At 37.2% G+C, this 19,915-nt stretch overlaps 3 protein-coding genes across 3 annotated transcripts; all 3 read right to left on the bottom strand.

Annotated features, from left to right (window-relative positions):
* Positions 1 to 764: 764 nt before the first annotated feature.
* On the bottom strand, positions 765 to 3,782 carry tnnt2b (troponin T type 2b (cardiac)). The gene is made up of 10 exons (XM_079241692.1): positions 3,762 to 3,782; positions 3,610 to 3,631; positions 3,448 to 3,511; positions 3,231 to 3,347; positions 3,015 to 3,092; positions 2,724 to 2,825; positions 2,528 to 2,637; positions 2,290 to 2,380; positions 1,688 to 1,728; positions 765 to 1,056 (listed from the first exon to the last, which is right to left on the bottom strand). Exons 4-10 carry the CDS (start codon positions 3,327 to 3,329, stop codon positions 1,017 to 1,019), a joined length of 561 nt encoding a protein of 186 aa, XP_079097818.1. The 5' UTR covers positions 3,330 to 3,347; positions 3,448 to 3,511; positions 3,610 to 3,631; positions 3,762 to 3,782; the 3' UTR covers positions 765 to 1,016.
* On the bottom strand, positions 3,433 to 10,893 carry LOC306757071 (troponin I, slow skeletal muscle-like; the record flags this gene model as incomplete). Its single annotated transcript, XM_079242034.1, has 6 exons — positions 10,849 to 10,893; positions 10,649 to 10,768; positions 10,459 to 10,548; positions 10,215 to 10,319; positions 5,196 to 5,260; positions 3,433 to 3,511 (listed from the first exon to the last, which is right to left on the bottom strand). The coding sequence occupies exons 1-6, from the start codon at positions 10,855 to 10,857 to the stop codon at positions 3,433 to 3,435; spliced, it is 468 nt and encodes a 155-aa protein (XP_079098160.1). The 5' UTR covers positions 10,858 to 10,893.
* Positions 10,894 to 16,498: 5,605 nt separating this feature from the next.
* LOC306756726 (cysteine and glycine-rich protein 1-like) lies at positions 16,499 to 19,713 on the bottom strand (the record flags this gene model as incomplete). Its single annotated transcript, XM_079241566.1, has 5 exons — positions 16,499 to 16,821; positions 18,617 to 18,710; positions 18,827 to 18,956; positions 19,063 to 19,231; positions 19,605 to 19,713. 5 exons carry the CDS (start codon positions 19,711 to 19,713, stop codon positions 16,745 to 16,747), a joined length of 579 nt encoding a protein of 192 aa, XP_079097692.1. The 3' UTR covers positions 16,499 to 16,744.
* Positions 19,714 to 19,915: the final 202 nt, after the last annotated feature.

Raw genomic sequence — 19,915 nt, 5'->3', positions numbered from 1 at the left:
CAAACATTTCAAGAGAATTTGGGTGAAGTATCAGTCTTTTATCACACAGGGGTAAAGCTTTTAGTTTTATCTGAATTTTCACATCTTTGTAATCCTTTTTTAAAAAGCGAAAATCGTGGAAAACTCTTATTACATAATATCTCATGATCTGAACAGTTCAAAACAACAATCAACTCAACAGTCACAAAGATGTGGTCAGAGTTGATAATAAGATTTATGGTTTTTACAAGGCTAACAGCTTTTTCTTTTATCATGATCTTTTAAATTTAAACCGATACGTTTATGTACTCAGATTTTATTAGTTATGCTGAACAACATGTAACAAAAAGAAAGTCATCAGTTTATCTGGAGATTTGATGTGAAAGCAAAAACAAAATGAGTTTGAGTCTAATTTTGCAGAAAACCAGGGATGTCAAACACTGGTCTGTGAAGAACACTGTCCTGCCGGTCTGAGACACTTCCCTGCCCTGACCTCCCTGATTTAAGTGAAATAGATCCAACAACTTGTTGTTAAGTTCAGTCAGGAAAAAACGCTCAGGACCTTCCCCTTGAGGAGTAGATATTTTAAAATCACTGCTGCAAACATGAGCCACGTACCTTCTTTAATCAGTTTATCGTTTCAGGGGAGTTGGTATTAGTACATAAATCACTTAGTGAAGGAATCACATGCATGAAAGGAAACAACAATTTCATGTTTTTGTTTTTTAAATAAAGATGTGTCTTTAATTTTATTTGCAATCACAACACCATATACAGAAGAGGTGAATTATTAGCCTCCCGTTGCTTGTGCTCCATCATCTTACAAACTCTTTAATTGCAACACATTGCCTGATCAGTCGGAAACTTTCTACTGCCACACTTCTGCAAATTAACTCTGCATGCACATGTTTCTAAAGATAACACTTTAAAGAGCAATTTCTTTGCTATTTTGAGTAACATTATTATGCAGTTGATGTTACACTCCATAATCTGTGGATGCCTGATGTTGCCAGGTCCCCTCCAGCTGATGTCAGGTGTTACTTTCTCAGGCCTCGCTTGCTTCTGCTGCTCTTTGATCTGTGGATGAAGTTCAAGTCAGCAGAAATTTGGCAGCATATAAAATACAAAGGTGACGCTCTCCTGGTGAGATTGCAGCACTTCTTTGAAAGACCAGTTTCCTTAAAATGTTTGAACTTGAGAAAGATAATAGCCCTGATGCAAATAAACCACTCTCTGCCACTGCATTTGATATTTAAATTATTTAGGGACATTCAGGTACCTGAGCGGAAATTGTAGAATCTTGAAAATGCCTTTAATGTCACCTAACTTTTATATTAAATAATTCTAATTAAAGCTTGTTTGTTTGGGTGGGAGGGCGGGGGGTGGGGGTGTAATACTCCATCTGGTGAAGAAGTCACCATGAAATTATTGTTCTATAGCCTCGTAAGATCACATCTTTTATTTGCTTGTGATTCATCTCAACAAAGCTGCATATCAAAGAGATGTGTGAAAATTATTTTTCCCCTTTTAATGATTTTGCATCTGAATTCTGATTGAATTTCTTTTATCACTTAACTATAATCATATAGTTGTGAATTTCTCCTCATCTTGAGGAAATGTGTACTCTGTAAAATATATGCAACTTCCTGGTTTCATGAAGCCTGTGTTAAAATGTACTCCATAGCAAGAAATCGAAGAACAGACTCACATCTTCTGGTGATCACTGACCCGGTTTCTCAGCACAGTTACCTGGGCAAAGAAGAGTTAAAAACCTCATTGACATAATATATTATTAAAACTTCATCTCATATTTGGCCATCTGCTTTATGAAAAGATGAAGCTTTTTAATTAAAGCTAAATAGATTATTGTTTACTATGTTTGCATGCATATATGTTCAACACCTCAAAATTAAACCACAGGATCTCCAAAAAAAAAAAAAAAAAAAGGTTTTGTGGCTTTTTGTATTTTTAAGTGTTTGACTATTATTTGAGAGTGGCGCAACACATATGATCTATTTTAAATTAGGTTTAAATTTAAGGCTGCCAGGACTACAACTCAGCTACAGGCAGTCTGTAGCCTATTGCTTAAACTATATACTTTGGTTCATGCATAGAAAGCTTGAAGATGTTCTAAATCACTTCATCAAGAACGCATTGTGAAGAGATGCATGCATTGAGCACATGCAAGATAACCTCAAATCATGTATGCAGCTTATAGAATTTATCTGCCTGTCTTCCACTCTGAAAACTGTGAATGTGGTCATTCTGTTTGAAAATTGTCTGTAAATGTTGTCATTTCAACACAAGTACCTCATATTTCTGCTTTGTGTATTTATATTGAAGTTCAAATTTTTCTGCCTCCAGCTGGCGCATCCAGTCCCACAATTCCTTTGCTTTTTCCCTGGATGAATACAGAAAATATTAAGGTAAAAGGTAGGACTGTTGTCTTAATTATTTGAATGAAAGACATGTTGAATAAATAAAAAATGAGATGATTTTAATATTTAAGCAAAATATTCAGTTTTAACCACATATGGTGAATTATTACCTTAGTTTGTCCTCTTTCAAGTGATCAATGTTTAGTTCCTTGCGGCGATCATTTAAGATCTTCCTCTTCTTCTCTCTTTCTGTTTGTTTTTTTGTTCCTGGCTGTGTCTGCTGGGAAGAAGTAGTACATTCAGTTAAACACTTTGATCAGATTGTGCACATGTGTTATTTAATTTAGGACTTATCAGAATCAATACCTTGTATCCAGTAAAACTCAGATTGGACAGGATCATCTTCTTCCTTGCATCATCATCTGCTTTCTTCTTGGCTTCTTCTTCTTCTTTTCTTGCTTTTTCTTCCTGAAGTGTAAAACAAAAGAAAGAAACACATCACCTCTAGTCAGTAATATGTTATTTTTTCTTTATAAATTAGCTTGCAGTACAATTATTTGGCAATAAAATAAAATAATGTGTTATCTAAATTGTGCCAGTGGGGCACATTTTCACGACAAATGGCAGAGCCTAGAAAACCTTCCTGCTTGAACTTACGGCTAGTTTGTTTTGCCTTTCTCTTTCTCTCTCCGCTCTGATCTTCATCTGCTCAGCTCTCTCTGACCTGCGCTTCTCCTAAGAAAAACAAAGATGAAACATTTTAAACTCAAACCAATTGCTTTCACTTCAGATTGGGACTCACATTGCTGCACTTTTTGGTAATATAAACTTTGTATGTGCTGTGTGCAGCAGAGGAGTGAAATATGAGCATACAATACGATCTGTGAGACTGATGAGCTCTTCTTCCTCCTTCTTACGCTTCTCAAAGTGAGCTTCGATCAGAGTCTGGAGCTCATTCAGGTCCTTTTCCATACGCTTTCTGTGAATGTCCTGAAATGATACCGGTACATAGAAATGTGAGCTAAAAAAGTGTCCAAACTCTAAAAACAGCATGTAGGTGGTAATTTGATCGATCTTAACATAAACTCACATCAAAGTCCACTTTTTCTCCATCTGGGATCTTAGGAGGTGCCAAGCCAGGCACAAAACCAGGCCTGAGGAAATATGGAATAGGAAAAAAGAAGAAATGAAAGCATTTAGACACTTTAAACCAAGGTAAATTGTGTTTGTGCTTTGGAAAAGCTGTTCTTACTTTGTCTTTGGCTTTGCTTCTTCTTTGTGTTGGCAAAAAAGAAAAATCACAATTATATTCTTGATTATAGACAACTTATTAAAGAAAGCATCATTTTAAGAATAAAAAAAATATCCATTCAGCATCGGTTGTTTATAATATGTCTTTAATACCTCCTTCGTTCTCCTCAGCTGCATCTGCTGAAAGAGCAGACGGGCAGTAAGTCAAAGCTTCACGCAGAAATCATATTTCACTTATGGCTGAAAAATAATCCACCCCTGTCGTGTCCAACAATAACAATAAGAGCAGCCTGTCAGTGAAGAGGGCTCACATATCTCCAGTACTGTGTGTTAACTTAGAAGAGTCACTGACACTCAGTAGGCAACAGGTTCGTTTTTCACAGCAGCCTAGGGAGCTGTAGATTTTAATCTCAAATAATGTATTTGTTGTCTCTGTTCAAGTCTGTCATCATAAACAAACAATGGGTTGATATGAATCAATAGTTTACAGATTGAGACTGAGATATGCAGCAGTTACAAAACTTTGCGTCTAAACATCAACAATAGGACAAGTAAACATCATTACAATTTGCTGTAACTGAAGTTATGTGCATCATTTCAAACGAATCTCTTTAAACTATTTACTAAGTTAAATGCTATTTAAGGTGAAGCAAAGCTGTTTTTGTAGAACACCTAAATTATCTGAGCTTACATCAGTGTTTATGTTTCATATAATACATGCAGATAGTTACAGTGATCAAACAACATGATTCCAAAGTTGTATTCAGAACAAAGCTGTTTGCTTCTGGCAACATGCATACATATTAGTTGAAGCAGTACTACCTTCACCCTCCTCTTCCTCCTCCTCTACTACCTCTGTCACCTCCTCCTCTTCTGGGCAAAGCAAGCATGAAGTAAGCAAGCAATCAGTGTCACAGTCTTGCAGGTGTAACTCAACATTTCCACGTTTGAGAGTATTTTTGACTGTGCCAATGAATACAAATCCATTTTAAGCATAAAAAAAAAAACAACAAAAAAAAAATTAATTTTGTGTTACATCCTGTAATTTTTTTTAGTTTATACTGTTTGGATATTTAAATATTGTCCACTGTGGAGATCTGAGATGCAGTCTTCCAGTTTGTTTAGTCTTCCTTCAGATAGTGGATAAAATTGACTCTTCTGTTGGAGGAAGATTGGAAATGGAGGCTACAGTTAAAGTACATCCCAAGTGCCAGTAAAAATGTGGTTTCACAAAAGCAAAATTCAAATTCCATTGCTTGTTAAGCATTAGGTAGAAGAGAAGATTTGGTTGTCAATTATGCCCAGAAAGAACTTTTGCAATTTTACCTACTTATAGCAGTTTAAACGCTGCATATCTGTCTGTCCTTTCAGAAACTCTATTTGGGAAACTCTGACTCTCAGTCCCCAGGGTCACAGAGGGAAACTCGACCTCTCTCTACTGCAAAGACGGTAAGCCAACCTGCGTTTAGGAGGACCTCTAACAGGTATTAAAATGAAAGTGGGTATTGTGCTCTGGCCACTACCTTTCCCAAGGTCCTCTATTGAGAACACTCGCTGACCTACATTGCTCACTAACAGCAACTGTACTCAGACAGGTGCTGCTTAGTTCCAGGATCAGCCAGGCCGTACAGACAGTATCTCACATAGACAGCCTTACAAAGGGGACAAAAATAGAGGTATGACCCTTTATCTCTTTGATCGTGACCCAGTTCATCATTTGCTATGAAAGGACAGATCCACTGGGATGATAACCAGCCTCAGACAAAGCGGACTGACTGAGAGGACAAAGGTCAATCTGGCAGAAAAGCCCGATTGACAGCAGCTGCCTCTGCAGTGGCACCAACATGCCAAAAATACAGCAAGCTGTGTGGGGAAGCCAGCAGCTCAGCAGATGCGTAATGTTAACTAAGACTTTTTAAGAGCAAGAATGGAGTGTGTGAAGCAGGGAACAAAGTGACAGATGCACCACTCTTTAAATGTTCACATTATTTTCTCAGATGCTTTGAGATGTTAAAATAGGTATAAGTTCTTGTCCTTCACTCCAAGACTGGAGGCAAAGACTAGAGGCGAACAAGAGCAACAAACGCTATAATTGCAATAAATAAAAGCAATCATGACATTTCTAATGTACATCCATGCAGCATAATAACAATATACATGCACTTGTATGTTTTTACGTTGGCACCCTGCATGCAGCTGCCTGAATCTGCAGCCTGTAAACGTCACTGCAGTGATAAGCAATGAAGACTTATCTGGCTTGTGTGAAAGGGTTCACGAAACTGACTTACGTTGTCCTCTGGAAGGAGAAGAAACAGATTGGAAAATATTTTGAGCATCTTTTGGGGTATTCATCATTTCAATGCGACCGCTTTCTCTTCATACTCACTCATACGTGGCGTCCTCTGTGTCTGACATGTTTAGGATGCAACACCTACACATACAGAGAAGTGAAATTAATAGTTAGAACATCAGTTTGAACAACATGTCTAAAAGGAGAAAAGCTTCATGAAGCGCAACAGCACTGATACATTCAAACTCTGTCAGTGCATGCAGACTTACCCAGGTTTTGTGATGTGTGCTTCAGACTGGGGTCAGTGGGGAATTGTGTACTCCGTCCCTCTGAGTGGGCCATAAGCTTTTAAACCCAGTAGTGGATCACATGGCAGCAGGCTGCTCATTTCCACAAATGGTGGCTACATACCTGCTAACAGATGGTCGATATCATAAGCTAGAATAGGAAAACATGCATTCTCTGTGGACTTGCATTGTCTATTTTTACCTTTCCAAACCCTGACAGAAAAACAGGGGATTGTTTCTGTCATCTCTCCAAACTTGTCCCTGTGTGCACAAGTGCGCTTAAAGCTGGAACTCATCTGAATTCAGTGGGACTGCTTGGTGATTTTGATGATCAACATTACATTTTGTGTGTGTTTGTCATATGATAAAATCACTAAGCAGCGTTCCCATAGTGAGCTGCCAAAGATGAAACTCACACCCTCACCTGGCTCTGTCTTCTGCACCTCGCCTTTAATCTGCCCTTACATGCAACATCTTAGCAGTTTCCTTTATAACCCTGCCAAGCCCCTTCACGGTAAGACCGTCTGCTGTTGTGTCGAACGCCACAGCTGGGATTATGACTCAACAGGTGTCTTTCGTGAGTTAAAGCCAAATTGTCGCTCTGCTCGTATGGCTGTTTATGTGGGAGTTTCCCCTCCATTTTAACTCTTTGTTCACAAAATGATTATGGTTGTTTTGTTTTTGACTATCACTCTGTTTCCTATATAGAATGACCTATAGAGTGTATAGAGTGACCTATACTCTACCATATAGGTCACTCTAATTGTTTAATCATTGGAGACTATTTTAAGTGAATTTTTAAGATTTATTCTTCTCACAATAAATCCAAACATATGTATAAATATAAGAATGCAGCTTGCTATCTACTGCCCACTCCTTTATAATTGTATCCATATGGATTTCAAAAAGGAACATGGCATAATACCTTTATTTTAACAAAAAAAAATTGAATGCATACATTACAAATATAATACTCATTATATTAACCATCATACATTTATCTGTTCATTGAATTTTGTTTGTATGCAGTTATTTTATCATCTTCTTGCAGAGTCAGTGTTACAATCCATCCAAAGTGTTCTGTGTCTGGATGATCTGATGCAATTGTGCCTTGTTTCTAGGCTCAGTGATTCACCACGGTGTACCTCCAGTATTTAGACTTGTTTTGTTTTTGTGTAAGTAATTGACACTGAAAAGAAAACACATTTAGTCATTTTTATTGATGTACATTTGACTTGTTCTGGTTTTGTCCATTGAAATAAGAGTATAGACAAACACGTTTACATGAGTTAAGATTATTAAAGGCTTGACTCCTTTAAAAAAGAAGCTTATTTATCAGCTTTTACAGAAATTTTGTGCATTGTTTACCATATAATTTTTCCTTGATAAAAAAAAAGAGAAAAAACTGAAAAATTAAAGAAATCTTTGTGTAAATCAACCCAGTTTATAATTTAACATGATATGTTTATTAAGATATGGAACCAACATTTTTCTCAATCATGCATTTTCTTTTTCAAACTAACTTGTTTATATCTCATATTTGAATGAAAGGGAAAACCAATTTTGATAGATCATCTTTGTCCATCCCTTATTATTTTGGGTTTTGAATCTTTACATTTTAATTAGTCTGCTAACATCTGTCAAAGTGAGTGCAACAGGGGTTATCAAGCACAGGAAGACTCAGGAAGCCAGTTGATCTTTGAATGAACTTCCTTCTTCAGATTGTATTGCTGTAAACCCCACCCGTCTGGTCTAACACCTGAGTCAGCTATTACAGACATCAGAAAGCTCTTTGGCTAAATTACCTTAACCACATGTAGTCGACACTGGTTCAACTAAGTTTCCATTACAAACTTTAACAAAAATTACCTCATGTAGTTTTATTGAGAAAAATAATAGATCCACCTTTTAAACATTATTAGCCAGGCTGAAATTTTGGCTGAAAAATGTCTGAAACACCTGCACACACTAACTTTGAGCGGACACTGACACCTTGTGGCATAAATGAAGACATGTAGGAAGATAAAAACAGGACGTAAAATCCACAGCAGACTTTTATTATTAAAAAATTTGCATGGAAAGAAGCTGCAATATTGGCTGATAAATATTTATGGCCTCCCAGAGAGTTATATGTTTATACCATTATTTTTTTTTTCTGTTCTAACTGTCATGATTTCTGCTCTGCTCTTAATAAACTGCATTCTTCCCCTGCCTGATTGCAGATGATCTGACCTTGCCTCTTGCTTGCCCCTTGGATTTCTTCCTCTCCCTCATGTCATTTGTATGGACCCCGGACTGTTTTGGACCTTGAGATTTTGGATAGTGGAGATAATTTTCCCTGCCTGCCCTGGAGGATCACTCTGGGGGTTCCTATTCACCCAGCTCCTGGTAAGCATTTGTTTTGGCCTCGTATCATTCCACCCCCTGTTTTTGGCTCACCTCTGTTTTTGTGTTCCAGACCTCCTGATGACCAGACTAGCAAGACCACCTTCAACACAATCAGTTTTTCAATAAATCTGTTTTACCATCACTGTTGAGTTTTGGGTTCTGGCTTCGTAATCCTTATACTTAAACCATTGCATCAATTTAACTAAAACGAGGACTAAAATAATACTAATAATTGGCACTGATCGTGGCCAGTGTTGTGTGGACCAGTAGAGGACAAGATGTCAGTTGCCAGCCTGGACTGGATACTAGCAAGTCTCATGTGGTCCAAATGTTAGTTGCTGGCCTGGATGCAGATTATGGCAAGAATTTCCTGGGCCAGAAGTGTTCCTAACATGGGAAACCTGTCTGGACATGGAATATGTCAATGACATGCAGTAAACCTGGACTGGTTGGAGCTGCTGTACCCTCTGTGTGTTGGACAAATGCTTTTTGGTTGCTATTGTCAACATCTGCAGCAGTCTATTGTTTCTGCTGTTGGTACAAAAAGCTAATATTAGTTCCATGAAAATGGCAGTTTTAACCTGAGACTTATAGAGTTTTTAGTATAATTTAATTTAATTTTTAATATAATTCATCATTTTACTGTTTATGCCTGCCGGCTCAAAGAAAACAGTGTGCAAAAAAATTGTCTTTTTTTTTCACCAGAAACTTAATGATTGCCAGCAGACTACATTAATCCATTGTGACTTGAAATGACAGGATGATGATGGCCAAGAAGGTTGTAAGATAAGATAAGATAAGATAAGATAAGATAAGATAAGATAAGACTTTATTTATCTCACAGTGGAGAAATTCACTGTTACATAGGCTCTCAGAAACAACAAGAAGGTTGTTTTCATTTTAAAATCCTTAATATTTGGTTGTAGATGACTTTTTGTCAGTTTACTTTAATTTCTAAAATATGAACATGAATAGGAAGTGACTAGGGCTTGATGTTCAAACTAAATGAAATCTAACATACATTTTTAAAGATTTTTTTTTTTATTATTGTTTTGCGTTTACTACATTTCTTTCTTTTGTTTTGTTGTTAATTGTTGTTTAAATAGTTGATGTAACGTTGATCTATTTTCAAACACAAAACATATTTTATAAAACTAAGAGACTTAATCTTGTGCTTTTTGTATTAAACCAGATGACATAGCCAAGAAGCCACAAATATGGAAGCGATTCAGGGTGTTGAAATCTCTGATTTACCAGGTGAAGCTCGAGCTTATGTGCGCATGCGTCCACGTGTTCGTCTGCTAAAAATGACCTAGCTGGCTACAACACTAATGTGTTTAAAGATGGAAGTGTGTTACTCTGTTTCTCTTTTGCGAGTGTGGTAAATTTAAATTTACCTCTTCCACATCATATCAATATGGACTTGAACCGTAATTCTTGCCTGCAGACTCGGTAGATTCCTCGTATGTTTGCTGCTGTAACTGTTGTCCAGCTACCGTATTGATATAGTTAAGAAATCAGCTAACTTCAGGTTTTTCACAGTTCACATTATAAAAACAAAAACAAACAAACAAAAAAAAAAAGATAAACTGATACTAATAATTGAATGATTTGGATAAAAAAAAAAAAGAAAATCTTTACATCTGACAGATTTTCGGGTCTCTCAGCAGAGACCCGAACCCTTCTCAAGTTTGGTTTCTTGAACTTTCCTCGCAAATCCAGCACCTTGATGTTCAGGTCTTTGATCTGTGGTGTAGAATAAAAAAAGGAAGATGAGGTGAGTTGTTTGACACAAATAACCTGTTGTTACTTGTTATTGACCATGACTAAGTCTGAGAGTCATAATAGCAGCTTTGAACATATTTGAATGGACATTATGTGTTACCTCTCTGGTGTTGTGCAAAACCTTGGCTTCAATATCATACCGCTCCTCATCCTCCATATCTATTTTGGCATGCAGCTCTTCACATAGTTTCTGCACGTGGGGGAAAGCTAACATTAGCTTGTGAGTGAAATAAACACACATTTTCAGATTGTGTAGCAAGTGAACAGTGGTCAATATAATAACGTAGTACCTGTAGCTCTTCTAATGACATACCGCTGGTTTGTAAAGGAGGAGCTTTTCCCTCCAGGTTTTTCTCTTTTTCTACCAACTCCTCCTCCAGCTCCTCTGTAGCCCTGGCAACCATCAAGCTCTTAAAAACACCAGAAACAATAGAAATGTTAGATTTTGTTGTACTGACCAAAGATGCTTTCAACGCAAATTAGAACTCACCTTTAGCATGAGCTTTCGAGAAGCCGATATTTTTGATTTCCTCTGCAAAAAGTGCAGTCACAGTCATAGTGTGTCATTTTTTTAGTAGTATTATCATTGTTATCATCATTAAGTAATGACTAATGCTGAATTGAATCTTACCTCTGGGCTGAATATAAAAAGGAGACACATAAAAGAAACAGTTATTGTTTCATATACTGATGGCAGGAATGTTTGTGCTGATAAATTCATTCTGTTGTAGGTAACTGATACTTTCATCTGGAAGTGGAAACAATAACAGAAACAGAAGACACTTACGCTTTCTCAGGCATCTTGGCTATTTCAATTCCCCCCTGCAAGATAAAAATAAAATCTGAGTTCTCTGAAGTGCTTCGGAGTGGGGACCACTTAGGTCTGCAGCCTTAGGGGGTCTCAACTATGCTCTCTATTTATACATCCATTTCACCCCAGTCAGTTGTGAAGTATTACAACTAGTACTGGATGTACTACTGTTCAAAAAAGATTTTTATTTATTTAATTTTTTGCCATTCATTTCTTTATATTTCTTTTGTAGAAGACTCAATTTTTCTTAATCTTTTAAAGTGGTCTTGAGTGAAAGCTTCCTAGGATTTCTGAAAAATTTGTCTTCAGAAAGTGTTATATTATTTTTCAGTCCAGGCTTTAGCAGGGCATTTTCATAAAAATGTGCATTTTGTTTAATTTACTTAACACTGACCTGAATCACTGAAGCATACAAAAGGCACGAAAGTCAAGGGATGAACTGGTGTTGTTAACATATAACCATCAACTTGGGAAAGAATCAATTTAGCTAAAAACTTGGTACATCTCTGCATGTTGCATTCTTAAAAAAAACAATCTCAAATAATTGGACAGGTGAAGGACAGAGAGGTCTTTATCAAATGAACTTTATCTAAAAAGGGATTTACTTAAGAAATGTAAAACAAATTAAGCAGAGACCTGACACAGAACCAGGGAGATGCATCTGACATTAAAGCTAATTCCATTGTTCACTGAAGACTCATCAGAAATAGTCTTCATGAAAGGATGAGTATAAGGAAACTGTCCTCTATCAAGAGAAATGGGGAGAAAAAGGCTGTGGCATGTCAAATGGCACAAACTGGACTGAAAATCAGGGACATTTATGGAGTGATAAACCTTCATCAGAGCCCTCAAATATAGTGAGACATTAGAATATAGTAAAAGACAGCCAGAGTTTTGATTATACTTCATAAGTTCTTCATGTATTGATTTTCTGGCACAGTAAAAAAATAAAAAATAAATAAATAAATAAAAGACAGAAATGCCATCTCCACTTTGCTGAACATTCTGTATTCCCATTTATGTTTGTGTGTTTTTGTAGATTACTGTAATGTTTTTAGATTTTTTTTATTAACATGTTAGTTTACTATTGGATAAAACTTTAAATATTTTTCATTTTACTATTAGAGCAGCATGAAACACACTCCGCCTGCTGGACCAAATTTTCCAGTCACTTCCCAGCGTTGCTGCCCCAATAAAATGATGGCACAGAGAGTGAAACATTCAAAGCCCTCAACATGGCAGCTATTCCACACAGATAGCATTTCCTGCCTTCAACCAGACTCCTGATGTTTATGGGTTCTCATTGGACTTCATTAAGAAATGAAACCAGTAAGATGACACACTTACTCTACATACTGGAGTTTATGTGACACAGAACTTTGATCTTTTAATGAATATGAGGTTATTGTTGTTAACCAAGTTGGATCAGTAAAAAAAAAAAAAAAAGAATAGGAAACAAAACAAGCCAAAAAGAAAAAACAAATAGTTTCTGGTATTTTTTTCCCCTTTTAAACCAACATATCTCATTAAAACAGTATAATAATTCAAAAAAGCTTTTTCTCAGAATTACTAATAGCTTGTTGGGATACCTGCAGTTGGGCAATTTTTAGTGTAGTGTTGACAGTCATTTCAAGATTATTTAATCATTTATTTTAATGTTTGTTATGTTATTTTAATAAGTGAAAGAGTGATTGATTGGGCATAAAACATTACTTTCAGCAACTCATATGTGATTATTTGTACCTTTTTCCCCTCCCTATGATAAACTGAATGTTTGGTTTTTGGATTGAGGGACAGAAAATGAAACATTTTAAGCATCGACTTTGATTCATGGAATTTTTTTCCACAGTATTTCCTGAGAAGCTTGCAAAATTATTATCCATGATTAAGACAAAAAAGTAGATTAATCAGTTTATAGTTGTATTAGTTGTATTTGATGTAGATGTATTTAGTTGTATTAACCTTTATTTTAAGGTATAATTGATAGCTGATAATTATATTAATCCATTTTTCAGAATTTTTTTAATGATCACACCCAAAATAAAACTTGCTCTCATACCACAGTAAATGCTGTCTTGCTAGAAGAATAACAACAGATTCTGTGCTTACCTTTCTGTCCTGAATGCAGAGAGACGAAGCGATGGAAAGAAGAATGGGAACTTAAATAGACACACACACTATAGTTGGGGGTGGTCCTTAGTGTAATGTGGGCTGTGTGGCTTGTGTTGATACATCACTACTCTCTTGCTGCTTTGTGATGATGCGTGTAAACGTCTTTCTGCAAAGCAACATGCTCGCTGACTTGCTCCGCAGGACTTTTCATTCACCTGTTGTTGGAAGATTGATGGTCAAATGTATAAAATTCCAGGAAGGTTTCATTTCCTCTCTTTTATTGTTGTTACAGATCAAAGTTTTCTTTAACCTAAAGAAAAGAAATATAAAGAAGCATCAGGCTGTTGCTACTGTACATGTTTACAGAGTTTGTTTTTGTTGCGGAAGCAGGACATCGGCCCCTTCCCATAGGCTGAAAGGCCCCTCTTGGTCTGATTAGAATAATGGCCGCAGACAAGTCTAAGCTTTGGTTTAAAGGGAGAAATTTAGTTTCCAGTTTTCACTTGTCCAAGACATAAATATAAATACAGACAAATTACAGCAACATGTTAAGCTGTCAGTCTTTGAGTTTTAGGTTACAGCTTGTGCTCATGTAAAATGTGTATACGTTGTGTTGAGAGTTTTTGTTTATAACAAAAAGATAAGTTTCATGGGTCGGTTAGCTCACACCTAAGAGTTTTGTTGAGCCTTGAAAGGACAGCAGGTCTTTTTACATTAATCTAGTAAATCACTACTGTCTGTGTTGTTTGTGTTACAGATCTAGTTGTCAGTTTGCACAGTTGTGATACAAACCTGGTAATGCTTCTTGAGCAGTTTTGATCTCAAGGTAACCTACAAACTGACTGACAAGGAGGCTCAAATCTGCAGTTGTACATGACTAAAGGCATATTTCTGTTAAGCCACAAGCGCCTCCTGTTGGTACAATGTAAAAGTTGTTCTAAGAGAGGTTTGGTAACCAGGGGTTTTTGATAGTGTTTCCTGCAGCACACAGTAAGCAGCACTGAGTCCTCTTTGCTAATCATCATGCAGACTGCAGTGACAGACGTGAAGCAACATGACCTGCTGGGCACCAACCCAGCCATTTTATTACAGTTTTTTCTACTGAATGCAGGAGAAAGTCACTACATTGTTCACGCATATGTCATGAATGAGTCACCACCATTCAGGACTAAGTCAGGACCTGCACTGCTTGCTTTACAAAATGATTTATGACACTAGGATTCATGCTGTTGACTCATCAGGCCTATTATAATCCCACCATATATATGGCAGCAGGATTAGGGCTGTGTGAACGTACGTGTGAGACACTGTGTCCAGGAAAGTGTACAGACTTGGACATACAGATGTTAAGGGAGTATTAATGTACAGTAGTTAAGATAGTAGTTAAGACCAACAGAATACTACAAAATGTTTCATTGTTGTGAATGGCCAGCAATTTTGCTGTGGTCCTAGTTTAGTATGTGCACACTCATCTAAGAAATAACGTAAGTGATAATGTGATATTAATGGATAATTTTTTCATGGCTAGCTCTTTGATTTCAGATGGAAGTGATGGAGTATGTTTGGTATTCTAGCAAGTTTTCTTACACTTGATTGACTGTCTCTCAAGTCATGTTTTCACACTAATATTGTTGTACAAAGGAAAGTACAGCATTATATCATAAACAAAAGTCTGACGAGCATGACGCGTTAGTATCAATACATATCTATCAAACGCTAAAATGTGGAACCACTGTGTAAACAAAGGAACAAATCAGGTTTCTACTTTGGAAGTAATAACTTAGTTTTGTGTATGACATTAATAATTTCTGATATCATTGCGACAGAGTTTTGGTTGCATCTATTAATGCACAGTTCTGTCTTTGCCCCCCGTAGCCCCCCCCCTCCCCCCCGCCCGGCTTTGCTTGGGATCATTGTTCTGTTGCATGACCCAGTTTCAGCCAAACTTTAGCTGTCAGACTTTAGCTGTCAGACTGATGGCATCATATCTGACCCTATTACAAAATACAGAAGAGTTTCTGGTTAACTGCAAGGAGTCCAGGTCCTGCGACCAGCAGTACCAGCAGTCAAATTCATTTTAGATGTTTACTTCTGGCAAGTCCTTCACATAAATAAAAAAAAAATATGTTTTTTTTAAAGTGTCATAACTTTTCGTACTTTACATGCCAGCGGAGGCCTGTAGAGCTTGAGATGTAGCTCCCTGCCTGTTTCTTTGGTCACTGCCTGTAAGATCTGATCTTGGAGTGACATTTCTGAGATTTCTTCTCCTGAGAAGATTGACATCAATCTTGAAGGTTTCCTATTTGTGAATATCCTTTTTCTCTAGAATGATGGAGTCCAAATTGTTTGGAAATAGCTTTATAATACTGTCCAGATGCATGAGCAGCAACAGCTGCTACCTTACGATCATTGTACCTTTACTTTTTGTCTTAGTTTTTGCTAAATCAATAAATAATTTAATCTGCCATGTAGTTCATGTTGGGTTTTGTACCCAAATATTAGGATCTGACAGAGATTGCATGATTTTTCCTATACATAAGCACTATATTGACTATTTTTTCATGACTGTACAGTTGGACATTTTGTAGACATTCATGAGTAAAATCTTTATAACTGTGTCCTGCTGACTAACCTCATAAACACTCTGGAACAGAAATCAGTTCCTAATTGTAATACTTTAATGTTTGCATGAGCTCCAGTGCCATTTCGCAGTCAATGTGACTCACACTTGCTGTGATTTGTGCCAGAACAAACAAACCCCCTTCCATCACCACCTCCCAATCGCCTGCTTCCACCGCCGCAGCTGCCTGGCACGCTGGCCAGTTCACCAACTTTTCTGCACAGCCAGAGACAGGGCCAAACACTGCGACTCTGTTGTTCACCACAACAGCTGGCATTTGCTCATTTTGAAGATTCAAATGAATAGCCAGCACACTGAAGATGACACAAACATCCTCAACACAGATCTCATTAGAGCAGATCCACAGAAGGAAACAACAGTTCAAACAGTAAAACTGCATTACAATGAAGAAAAAGGTTTTTGTTTTTTTGTTTTTTTTAATCTTTTGCTTTATTTTTGTTGTTGCAAAACAAGCATATATATCATTGGACAATATGTACACATTTCATGTGTAAGTTAGGATGACTAAAGCTTGATTCAGTTGTATCTTAGTTTGTTCTTGCACAGCTAAACTATAATTTATTAACCCAACTTGAAAGACATCTGCAAAAACAATGTATACATTTTTAGGGCACCTCATTAAATTTATTTGTTAACATTTAAAATTATGTGGACATTCACCAGATTTTAATACAACATAATCTGCATGGTCAGCGTGTACATAAAGCTTCATGTTGTTTACATTGTTGCCTGTAGCAGCAGGGAAAGGGCAGATATTGACTGAAACAGACTGGAAGCTGAGAGCACCGCATATCCGTCCCATGTGGTCTGATGCCTCAGGCTTCACTGGGAATGGGCCAGAGCTCCTGCACCCTGACCGAAGCCGAAGCCCTTTGGGCCGAAATTTTTAGCATAGCAACCTGTGAATGAAATTGCAATGAATGAAAATGATGAAAGTCATGATATGATGCAAAAATACAACAAGAAAGGTGGTGGACTGTAGGCAGGATTCATTAATGATAACAGATCGGTGGATTTTTGAGTTTTTGTTTTTTTATAAATACCTTAAATTGGCTAAGGGAACAAAGGGATCTTAAACAGTGTTGGATTTTTAAAGACTGATTTTATGACAAGAGCCACTCTAAATGTTATTATTTGAAAGAAAAGTGTAAAAAATAACTAACATCTCGAGATCAAGTTTGAGAAGGCAGCCATTTGAAATTCCATCCACCTACTATCTAGCAACAAATTGCATATTCATCAGCTGCCTGGATTATTTTATCAAGAAAAAAAGAGCAGCTTTGGCATCAGTTGAACCTTTTTTTTCTCTGCAATTTTGAGATAAAAACCACATCAGTCTTTATTCTTGTAGCTGAGGTAGTAGAACAAACCCCACCACTACATTCTTGGAGTTTGCAAACTGGAAATTATTGTCATTATGTTTTTGTTCTTCAGGCTCCCATTTTAAAGTTTATTTCTGTGTGGTGTAATCTCCACAGACTTATCCTTGATATTTATAGCCACATTTCTGATTGTTTGTTCTAAGGAGTCACTTGGGTTTCTTGTTATAGAGTCGGAAATTCATAACTTTGTGACTTTTGGTCATTGGTTAAAAAATAAAAAGCCATTGATTGATAAATGTCACATAAATGTTGACTGAAATTTCTTTGCAGCTGTTTTATGTATAACATAAAACAGTTTTTTTCATTCCTCTGCAGTTATTCTCACTGAGCAGCAGTTAAAGTGTCTCGTTACTTCTTTGTCATTTTCTTCATCACTGTTTTAGTGTTGTTCTGGTCATCAAACTGAATGCAGTCTTTGGAAAGTAACAAAAATATTTGCAGTAACTGAGTGATGTCCAAAGTAATGCATCTGCCTGGTGACTGAACAGTCAAGGTCGATGAGAGTTGTAAACATAGAGGGCAAATACAGAAAAAGTCTTGTTAGAAAAGTAAAAATATAGAAAATGCCAAATGTCACAGGCTACTGACCTGGTGAGCTTCTGTCTAAAGTCATTTAAAATGGTTTCTGCTCTACATACAGAGGATTTACTTAAGCATTGAGCTCTGAAATATAAACTACAACGTTTGTTGTGTTTATTCATTGTGACCACCAAAACCCTCCATTTTCTCTCTTTTTTATTTTAAAATAAAACCAGTGGTTGGAGATTTCATCCCTGGTGTGGTGTCCATTGTTATGTTGGGTGCTTGAGCCAGCCGTAACATCCAGATAACCACATTGCCAAAACCGCAGGAGAAATCCCGATCTGTTTTAGCAGACTGGGGACTCGATGAGCATAAACTAGTCTGCATGTTGCGCTTGTTTTAGTTGAGAGTGGTCTCAAAATGACAACAATAATCGCCTAGCGCAATATTATCGTCTATCGCAATAATTTCTGAGACAATTAACTGCTTGGCAAAATTTGTTACCATGACAGGCAAGTGGGTTTGATACAGCCAGGGTATAAAAGCCCTGCTGTACACCTCAGATTAACCACAGATGACTACTTTTCTTAATGAAGGATATTTTGTTGATACTTTGTATGTGATTCAGATGTCTTTGTCCAGCCTACCACGGGGGTCGTTACATATTTATTTGAGTAAATACTAGAAATGAATATCCCTTTTCTTTCTTGACTATAACTCAGTAAATAAAATCATATCAATTAATCATATTGCTTCTGTATGGGTTCAGTTCTAGCATGTGTACACAGACCTTTACAGAAGATTTCTCCATCCCTGTCGGCAACGGTCGTGGACTCCAGGCCTTTTCCACACTTTGCACAACGAAAGCAGCCCTTATGCCACGACTGATGATGTAGAAAAGAAGTAGTTCTATCAAAGTGCTAAAAATTGATCTTCAACAATTATTTTAGACCCAAATCATAAATTTAAATCCATGTAGAATTTCTTTCATGTTTCTTACGTTCCCTCCTCCGATAACCTTCTCAGCTGCGTACACGGTTTTCCCACATCGAAGACAAACTTCTGAGCCAGCTGCTTTCTGGGCAAACTTGGAGGCGTTTGGGTTGTTTGTCGGACGATGAGGAGCTTGTCTGCCGTCCCCCAAAAAAGTGAAAAAATGAATTAATTGCAAGATAATCTGTCATTATTTGTCATGTTATTGAATGTACTCAATAACAGTAGTGACATCTTACTTACACTTCAGGTTTGATCCCAAGTCCCTCTCCTGTGTCCATGCTCAGCGTTCCCGCTCCACCTCCGAAGCCGTAGCCTTTTGGCCCATACTTCTTACCATAGCATGATTTGCAGTAGATCTCATCCACGTGAACGGCCACTGTTGTGCTGTCCAAGTTCTTCCTACAGACCACTTACAATAAAGGTAAATGAAGAAACAGAAAAGTATTTTTTTTAATAGTTTTACTTTTTAGAACTAATCAAATTAGTCTAACTTTATCGTACAAACTACAAACTTAACTGAACCACACTGTGCTTAGCGCGTGAGATAAATGCTTGTCTGTACTGAATGGGGAAGCCAGTCTACCTTAATCTTCCATATAAGGAAGACCAACCCTTTGTTTCCACTGGATCCAAATAAGGTTTGAGATATCTGAGTAAAAAGCTGCGGATGCTCACTTCCCTATACTGATGCCAAATTCCCCACATTCCTTCCTTGCACGTCTGGTGACTGAAAGAAGTTTGTGGAGATCAAAAACAGATTACCTGGGAAATTCAGTACTTACTGCAAAGAAAACAGGATTTATGCCAGCTCTTCCCTTCACACTGCACTTCCTCAGCAAAGTAGACAGTTTTCTGGCAGCAGCCACACTTGTTTCCTCCTCCAAAAGGCATCCTGTAAACACAAAGTAGAGCTGCTGGTGTTCTGAGTCTCTGTATATACAATGCTCCGATCTGTGTCGGTCAGCAGACACAAGCCATCTGCAGCCCTTAGCTTGATACAACAATACCTATAAAAGGCAACGCACCAGTTTGCTCTGGTATATTGCTCTTTCCTTTTTGGTGTTTCAACCTGCTGGCTGCAATGGGTATCTAA

This window comes from Telmatherina bonti, assembly GCF_933228915.1.
Source record: "Telmatherina bonti genome assembly, chromosome: 6".
NCBI lineage: Eukaryota > Metazoa > Chordata > Actinopteri > Atheriniformes > Telmatherinidae > Telmatherina > Telmatherina bonti.
Note: the sequence above shows the minus strand (reverse complement) of the source record. Positions and strands in the feature narration are given on the sequence as shown.